Here is a 9,707-nt window from a genome sequence, read left to right as displayed (position 1 = left end):
TACCGTACCACTAGTCATTAAACATAAATACATTTAAAGAAGCTTGAACGTAGTTTTTAAGAGTTTTGCTGATACTCTTAATTGAGTTGTAGTCATTTCATGTCAGTTTCAATCGCTTTTAAGTTTCTTAAGAACTAAATCAATCGCATTTCAGTCAATTGACAACGTGGTCTCTTACACAAATCCCCATAAATTAATTGGCAACTAAACTGCGATAATATAAAACTGGAAATTAATGTTAAACGTATGGTGTTTCAACGATTTTGTGTTATTTAGCTTGAGCATTCAAATCACCCGTTTTACACCCTGCACCTGCCACCTTGAACATTCGTTTTTCCTAAACCTTTAAAGTGGGTTGATGAATTTATCTATAGTCTACATCGCACCAAACAAAAACATTGTAAAATCAGAAATTTACTGGTTTTTAATGTATCTCGGTTAAGAGTAAGGCGTCTCTTCTAGGAATTCATTGTCAAGCCTTAGGGTTTGCACCATAACATCTGATAGAAATTTAGGTTATTGGGCTTTGAAATAGAAGTCAAGAGTAAATGTTTTTTTTTTAAATACGCCTAATCTCTGACATCGTGATAAATGCGGCTGTGCTGTGTTAAGCTGTAGTAATGGGATGTTTGTAAATAACAATGAAAACATCAGATTTAAAATAGTTAAAAAAAAAATGAATGCATACACATTAAGGACGGTGCAAAATGTTCTTTTTTAATCAAAACAATTGAAATACATCATTCGTTTTCCTTTACCCACTCCCGACATGGACAAATACTTTTAATGACGCGCTTATACTGCCCGCATTCAGCGCAATGGTTCCGGGCGTCCAATAAGTGCCGAGACTCGGCGGTGGTTGGAATCCTCAGGATGGTTTTCCTCTGGACAAGGACGACCCTCCGAAATCTTTCACATTCCGGTGAAATGCAATAGTGGTTAAGTTTTCCGCAATCGGGGGACTCCTTTAACTCGCCCTCGCAGTAGGGGCACTCCAATTCTCCACTAACGGGTACAGTGCCGAATCCCAATTTCTCCAACTCTTCCTTGAGTGTATCCCTGTTGAAATCGAGAGAAAGATATCGTATATAAAATACCCAGAGAACAAAATAAAATATTGAGAGAGAAAGATCTAGTATATAGTATACTCAGAGAACAAAATATAATATCGAAAGAAATAGGTTTAACATAAAAAAAATCATACTTGCATTAAAGATGATTTAGGAACAATTTTAGTTGTACATTATTTAATATATATTAATTTAAGTAATTTAAATTACTATGGTCATGCACTATATGTATAAAATTACAAACTAAGAAATTTAGATTCCAGAGAGTGTACTTACATTATAACGTAGAGTTTCCTGCGGGACTATAGTTGCTGAATTCCGCTGCTGTGGTACTTTAGTTGCTGGAGAGAGCTGGGTTAGCCGTAAAATGATCTTATCGCCACGTGCAGGAGTTTTTATACATGATAAACCGGAGACCTTTGATAAGCCCGATAAGATTTCTAGTCTCAATGAAAACATCGATAAACCCGATAAGATTTCTAGTTTCGATGAAGACATCGATAAGCCCGATAAGTTTGGAAATAGCGTGAGTGATATCGGTTATCGGTTCTGGTTTACCCCCGCCATGTGGAAATATATTGATAAATAGTTCTAGTTTAGGTTCTGGTTTACTATCTGGAAATTTTCCTACCACGTGGAAACATATCTTATCGATAGAAGATTTCATATTTCTTATCGGTTCTTGTTTATCGCCGGCAACGTGTCTATTCACGTATCTAGATATTTCAAACCACCACCACGTGTAAACCAGTCTTAGCATTTTAATTCTCCTCCGGAATGGTTTTAAAGATACAACTCGTCTTAAATACATTTTCAACCATATTATATTGATATAAATCTTTCACGTTTAGACAATCGAGGTCAGACGTAGTTATAGAAAGTCCGCGATATAATTATAGCACGTGGAGATGGACCCCGTAAAACATTAATAAAATGTGCGAAATTATATTTTTAGTCATTTCGAGGATGCGAACCTTCTAATTCACAAAAACCTTAGGCCTAATTTAAACTAACCTATTTAATTATTCATTATAAATGATAAGACTTCAATATTTTTCAAGTTTTATTCATAAAGCAAGTTTTGAATAACATATTACATTTGAAGCAATTCTTTTACAAAATTCCATACTTAAAAATGTTGAATTATTAAACAATTGGATAATTACATTGATATCTAAATTATTAACAGCATTTTCGTAATGTAAATTCACGCGTTCAATCCAGTCCATAGTCATGCACTCGTGTTGTAGCTGAGATCCGTGGGATATGATACAACCGTTGCAGGCATCCTTTATGTACTTGGTCAGTTGTTGTTTAACAATCTCGTCGACCTCCGAGGACACGCGCTTAGCGGCGTTTAGAAATGTTACCACTTGATCGTGCTTCTCCAAAAGTTTCCCCCAAAGGACGGCTCCAATTGCAAACCCAATCCTGGTCGGGTAGAGTGTTCCGTAGTTTACACCACTTCCCGCCCTCATCTCACGAATGTTGAGTACTTTCCAATCCTGGTACATATTCAGTTCGATACGTTTCAGGTTCGACCCATCAAAGAACGAAGACGACGGTGTAGCACCATCATTCAGGAAATAGTTGGTTACTTGTTCCCGCATTCCGTAGAGTTGATAATATTCAGCCTCCGTCAACGTGATGCCGGTTGAACCGTCCGTTAAGCCTAGTCTAACTTTACAGTCAGGAGTAACCGAGACGGACTTCGTGGATGATATTTCGAAGATATTGGTGGTGTCCCTAATTAGAGAAAAACAAATTAATTAAAATCCACACACACATAATTTAAACCTATCTCTAGAAATATTCTAAATGTCTAAGACATGTTCTATATATATATTTAATTAAGGATAGAATTTTAGACTCCGGAGAGTGTACTTACATTAGCGTAGAGTTTCCTGCGGTGAGAGAGAGAGTCCTGCTGGTACTTTAGTTGCTGGAGAGAGTTAGGTTAGCCGTAGAATGATCTTATCATCGTGTGCCTGATTTTTTATGCCCGATAAACTCAAAAACCTTTGATAAGTCTGATAACACTCGATGAAGACATCGATAAGCTTGGAAATAGCACGATATCGGTTCTGGTTTTTCCCCACCACGTGGAAAGATATCGATAAACAGTTCTTGTTTCCGTTATCGGTTCTGGTTTACCCCCACCACGTGGAAATATATCTTATCGATAAATAGTTCTAGTTTCGGTTCTGGTTTACTATACTATCTGGAAATTTTCCTACCACGTAGAAACATATCTTATCACCACGTGCAGGAGTTTTTATACTTGAGAAACCTTTGATAAGCCCGATAAGATCTCCAAGACATCGATAAGTTTGGAAATAGCACGATATCGGTTCTGGTTTACCCATGCCATGTGGAAATATATCGATAAACAGTTCTTGTTTCAGTTATCGGTTCTGGTTTACCCCCACCACGTGAAACGATATCGATAAACAGTTCTAGTTTCGGTTCTGGTTTCCGTCGCCACGTGGAAAGATATCTTATCGATAAATAGTTCTAGTTTCGGTTCTAGTTTACTATCTGGAAATTTTCCTACAACGTGGAAACATATCTTATTGATAGAAGATTCCATATTTCTTATCGGTTCTTTTTTATCGCCGGCAACGTGTCCATTCACATATCTAGATATTTCAAACCACCACCACATGTAAACCCGTCTAAACATTTTAATTCTCCTCCGGAATGGTTTTAAATGGTGAGTTGAATTTATTTTATAGGTGAAATATTGCATATCTACTACCATATACTGTAAACAGAGATCCGAGGCTTAATATTCAGTTTATAACTTATATTTACAAACAGTTCTTACCAAGTTTTCTTATTATTCGTATGTTTTGTTTCGGAGACAAGCAACACCCACTTAAATAAATAGTCATTTAACGAAGTTTCCATTAATGTGTTAGTAATTTAACGACACTTTCAAACACATTTTAGTCATTTATCAACAAGTTCAACCATCTTTTCCTCAACCCTTTCAACGACTTTTTATTCATTTAACAGCACTTTCACGCACGATTTAGTCATTTAACAACACTTTCAACCAAATTTTAGCCATTTAACAACACCTCCAACCGCTTTTCAGTAATTTAACGACATTTTCTATCATGTATTAGTCATTTAACGACACTTTCAACTACATTTTAGTCATTTAACGACACTTTCAACCACATTTCAGTCATCACATTTTAGTCATTTATCAACAAGTTCAACCATCTTTTTCTCAACCCTTTCAACGACTTTTTATTCATTTAACAGCACTTTCACGCACGATTTACTCATCGAACAACACTTTCAACCAAATTTTACCCATTTCACAACACCTCCAACCGCTTTTCAGTAATTTAACGACATTTTCTATCATGTTTAGTCATTTAATGACATTTTAATTAATGTTTTTGTCATTTAAAGACGTTTCCATTAATGTTTTAGTCATTTAACGGCACTTTCAACCACTTTTTAGTCATTTATAAGCGCATTCAACCATCTTTTTTTTTTCCTCAGCCATTTCAACGACTTTTTATTAATTTAACAACACTTTCTACGACTTTTCATTCATTTAACAACACTTTCAAGCACGATAGAATAGGTTAGGTTAGGTTTGGTTTGGTTTTATACCCGAGATTTAGATTACCCACGCAAAGGCTTAAGAATTTCAAATTTCGTGTCAAAGTTTTGAAGTGTTTTGAATTTCCAGTTTTTCTTAAATATTTAAATAAATGCAATTAATATTAATTATTTTCTTCGACAATTATATAATTTAGCTAAATATATTAGTTAATTGACTTCATCCCGAGGTCGACTAAAGCCCTAAAGTTCCTAAACAAACATTTTGGACAGACAGCAGGAATTCCGATCCCATTTCCACTTTGGCGCGAGATTTGAAAATATCAACTTAGGGGATAAGTGTAGAGATTTAAATAGAATATTCGCAGTGCGATAGGCTTAGAATAGGTTGGGTTTGGTTTGGTTTTATACCCGAGATTTAAATTACCCACGCAAAGGCTTAACAATTTCAAATTTCGTGTCAAAGTTTTGAAGTGTTTTTGAATTTCCAGTTTTTCTTAAATATTTAAATAAATATAATTAATATTAATTATTTTCTTCGACAATTATTTAAGTTAGCGTGCGTTGCACCCTGTTAAGTCAATAAAATTATTATTAATGGTATGTATTAATTAATATTAAGGTTTGAATCAGAATGTATGCCGTCTGTCACCATTCCCAAAATATCTTAGTATATAAGACGTTTAGTTCCTAATACATTATAACTGTAGTATGACATCCCAATCTTTGCTTGCCTTATCAGCAAACTCAGGATTTTGAAAATCACAATGAACTTTGGTCTTGATTGAAGTCCGATAAGGCTTAACATTTTCAAATTTCCCGCCCAAATAAAAACAAAATGGCGCCGAGAAGAAAATACCACCGAGAAAAAAATGGCGCCGAGAATGACGTCAGAGAAAAACAAGATGGCGCCGAGAAAAAAAAATGGCGCCCAGAAAAAATGGCGTCGATACCATTGAATACCATTGATACCATTGAATACCATCGATACCATCGATACCATTGAATACCAAGTGAATTTGAATCGGCCTTTTCTACCTACTCACTTATTTTTATTATGTTACTTATGATTTTTGCACTAAACTTTGGAGGCTCATAACTCTTGTTCTACAAGAGGTACTGGGATCTCCTTTGGATATGTTATAGTACTCTTTGCTCCCCATACAAGGATACTTTAAACTTGAGGCTACCTCAATATCGTCGTCAACTTACGTTTTGTCTCACTTATTGTTAGAAGGTTACTTTTGATTTTTGAAAATATACTTTGCAGGCTCGTAACTCTGTTTCTACTGGAGATACGGGGATGTCCTTTGAGTATGTTATAGACCAATTTGTCCCCCATCTAGCCATACTAAGAATTAGGGCTACGACAAACAGTAGTCGAGTAATTAAGCTAATCGTAAACAAACAAACCCCTCCATAGGAAATACATTAGACTAAATTCTGGAGGCTCGTAACTCTGGTTCTACCAGAGATACGGGGATGTAAATAATGTGACCTTGACACAAATGTTCGGATAATTATAAAGGTCTTTGCATGTTCCAAGCAAAAAAAAAACTTCGCGGTTTCGAACGTGTGGCCTTCCGAGAGTGAGGCGGATGCGATAACCGCTACACTAAAGGTATGTTATTATTTTTAATCGAAAGAACAGGGTCAAGTAATTAAGCAATACGTGAACAAACAAACCCCTCCATAGAAAATGCATTAGACTATACTTTGCAGGCTCGTAACTCTGTTTCTACTGGAGATACGGTGATGTCCTTAGGATATGTTATAGTCCAATTTGTCATTCATCTAACCATACTAAAAACTTTGGGCTACGACAAACAGGGGCCGAGTACTTAAGCGAAACGTAAAGAAACAAACCCCCTCCATAGGAAATGAGTTAGACTATACTTCGCAGGCTCGTAACTCTGTTTCCACTGGAGATACGGGGATGTCCTTTGAGTATGTTATAGTCCAATTTGTCCCCCATCTAACCATACTAAAAATATTGAGCTACGACAAAAAGGGGCCGAGTAATTAAGCTAAACGTAAACAAACAACCCGTCCAAAGGAAATGCATTAGACTATATTTTGCAGGCCCATAACTCTGTGTCTACTAGAGATACGGAGATGTCCTTAGGATATGTTATAGTCCAAATTCTCCCCCATCTAACCATATTAAAGACATTGAGCTACGACAAACAAGGGCCGAGATATTAAGCAAAATGTTCGTCAACTTTGGTATCGTCTCACTTATTTTTATTATGTTACTTATGATTTTTGCACTAAACTTTGGAGGCTCATAACTCTTGTTCTACAAGAGATACTGGGATCTCCTTTGGATATGTTATAGTACTCTTTGCTCCCCATACAAGGATACTTTAAACTTGAGGCTACCTCAATATCGTCGTCAACTTATTTTTTGTCTCACTTATTGTTAGATGGTTGCTTTTGATTTTTGAAAATAAACTTTGCAGGCTCGTAACTCTGTTTCTACTGGAGATACGGGGATGTCCTTTGAGTATGTTATAGACCAATTTGTCCCCCATCTAGCCATACTAAGAATTAGGGCTTCGACAAACAGTAGTCGAGTAATTAAGCTAATCGTAAACAAACAAACCCCTCCATAGGAAATACATTAGACTAAATTCTGGAGGCTGGTAACTCTGGTTCTACCAGAGATACGGGGATGTAAATAATGTGACCTTGACACAAATGTTCGGATAATTATAAAAAAAAACTTCGCGGTTTCGAACCTGTGGCCTTCCGGGAGTGAGGCGGATGCGATAACCGCTACACTAAAGATATGTTATTATTTTTAATCGAAAGAACAGGGTCAAGTAATTAAGCAATACGTGAACAAACAAACCCCTCCATAGAAAATGCATTAGACTATACTTTGCAGGCTCGTAACTCTGTTTCTACTGGAGATACGGGGATGTCCTTTGAGTATGTTATAGTCCAATTTGTCCCCCATCTAACCATACTAAAAATATTGAGCTACGACAAACAGGGGCCGAGTAATTAAGCTAAATGTAAACAAACAACCCGTCCATAGGAAATGCATTAGACTATATTTTGCAGGCCCATAACTCTGTGTCTACTAGAGATACGGGGATGTCCTTAGGATATGATATAGTCCAAATTGTCCCCCATCTAACCATACTAAAAACATTGAGCTACGACAAACAGGGGCCGAGATATTAAGCAAAATGTTCGTCAACTTGGTATCGTCTCACTTATTTTTATTATGTTACTTATGATTTTTGCACTAAACTTTGGAGGCTCATAACTCTTGTTCTACAAGAGGTACTGGGATCTCCTTTGGATATGTTATAGTACTCTTTGCTCCCCATACAAGGATACTTTAAACTTGAGGCTACCTCAATATCGTCGTCAACTTATTTTTTGTCTCACTTATTGTTAGAAGGTTACTTTTGATTTTTGAAAATAAACTTTGCAGGCTCGTAACTCTGGTTCTACCAGAGATACGGGGATGTAAATAATGTGACCTTGACACAAATGTTCGGATAATTATAAAGGTCTTTGCATGTTCCAAGCAAAAAAAAAACTTCGCGGTTTCGAACCTGTGGCCTTCCGGGAGTGAGGCGGATGCGATAACCGCTACACTAAAGATATGTTATTATTTCTAATCGAAAGAACAGGGTCAAGTAATTAAGCAATACGTGAATAAACAAACCCCTCCTTAGAAAATGCATTAGACTATACTTTGCAAGGCCCATAACTCTGTGTCTACTAGAGATACCGGGATGTCCTTAGGATATGTTATGGTCCAATTTGTCCTTCATCTAACCATACTAAAAACTTTGGGCTACGACAAACAGGGGCCGAGTACTTAAGCAAAACGTAAAGAAACAAACCCCTCCATAGGAAATGAGTTAGACTATACTTTGCAGGCTCGTAACTCTGTTTCCACTGAAGATACGGGGATGTCCTTTGAGTATGTTATAGTGCAATTTGTCACCCATCTAACCATACTAAAAACATTGAGCTACGACAAACAGGGGCCGAATAATTAAGCCAAACGTAAACAAACACCCGTCCTTAGGAAATGCATTAGACTATACTTTGCAGGCCCATAACTCTGTGTCTACTAGAGATACGGGGATGTCCTTAGGATATGTTATAGTCCAAATTGTCCCCCATCTAATTATATTAAAAACATTGAGCTACGACAAACAAGGGCCGAGATATTAAGCAAAATGTTCGTCAACTTTGGTATCGTCTCACTTATTTTTATTATGTTACTTATGATTTTTGCACTAAACTTTGGAGGCTCATAACTCTTGTTCTACAAGAGATACTGGGATCTCCTTTGGATATGTTATAGTACTCTTTGCTCCCCATACAAGGATACTTTAAACTTGAGGCTACCTCAATATCGTCGTCAACTTATTTTTTGTCTCACTTATTGTTAGATGGTTGCTTTTGATTTTTGAAAATAAACTTTGCAGGCTCGTAACTCTGTTTCTACTGGAGATACGGGGATGTCCTTTGAGTATGTTATAGACCAATTTGTCCCCCATCTAGCCATACTAAGAATTAGGGCTTCAACAAACAGTAGTCGAGTAATTAAGCTAATCGTAAACAAACAAACCCCTCCATAGGAAATACATTAGACTAAATTCTGGAGGCTGGTAACTCTGGTTCTACCAGAGATACGGGGATGTAAATAATGTGACCTTGACACAAATGTTCGGATAATTATAAAAAAAAACTTCGCGGTTTCGAACCTGTGGCCTTCCGGGAGTGAGGCGGATGCGATAACCGCTACACTAAAGATATGTTATTATTTTTAATCGAAAGAACAGGGTCAAGTAATTAAGCAATACGTGAACAAACAAACCCCTCCATAGAAAATGCATTAGACTATACTTTGCAGGCTCGTAACTCTGTTTCTACTGGAGATACGGGGATGTCCTTTGAGTATGTTATAGTCCAATTTGTCCCCCATCTAACCATACTAAAAATATTGAGCTACGACAAACAGGGGCCGAGTAATTAAGCTAAATGTAAACAAACAACCCGTCCATAGGAAATGCATTAGAC

General features: G+C 36.7%; 1 protein-coding gene across 1 annotated transcript; it reads right to left on the bottom strand.

Annotated features, from left to right (window-relative positions):
- Positions 1–2,120: 2,120 nt before the first annotated feature.
- LOC149582492 (uncharacterized) lies at positions 2,121–3,004 on the bottom strand. The gene is made up of 2 exons (XM_089864134.1): positions 2,959–3,004; positions 2,121–2,816 (listed from the first exon to the last, which is right to left on the bottom strand). Coding segments are annotated over exons 1-2 (681 nt in total). The 5' UTR covers positions 2,961–3,004; the 3' UTR covers positions 2,121–2,137.
- Positions 3,005–9,707: the final 6,703 nt, after the last annotated feature.

The sequence above is a fragment of the Phalangium opilio genome, unplaced genomic scaffold, assembly GCF_054372755.1.
Source record: "Phalangium opilio isolate 3A_F unplaced genomic scaffold, DU_Popi_V2 ptg001675l_1, whole genome shotgun sequence".
Taxonomy (NCBI): Eukaryota; Metazoa; Arthropoda; class Arachnida; order Opiliones; family Phalangiidae; genus Phalangium; species Phalangium opilio.
This window is presented reverse-complemented; position numbering and strand designations above follow the sequence as displayed.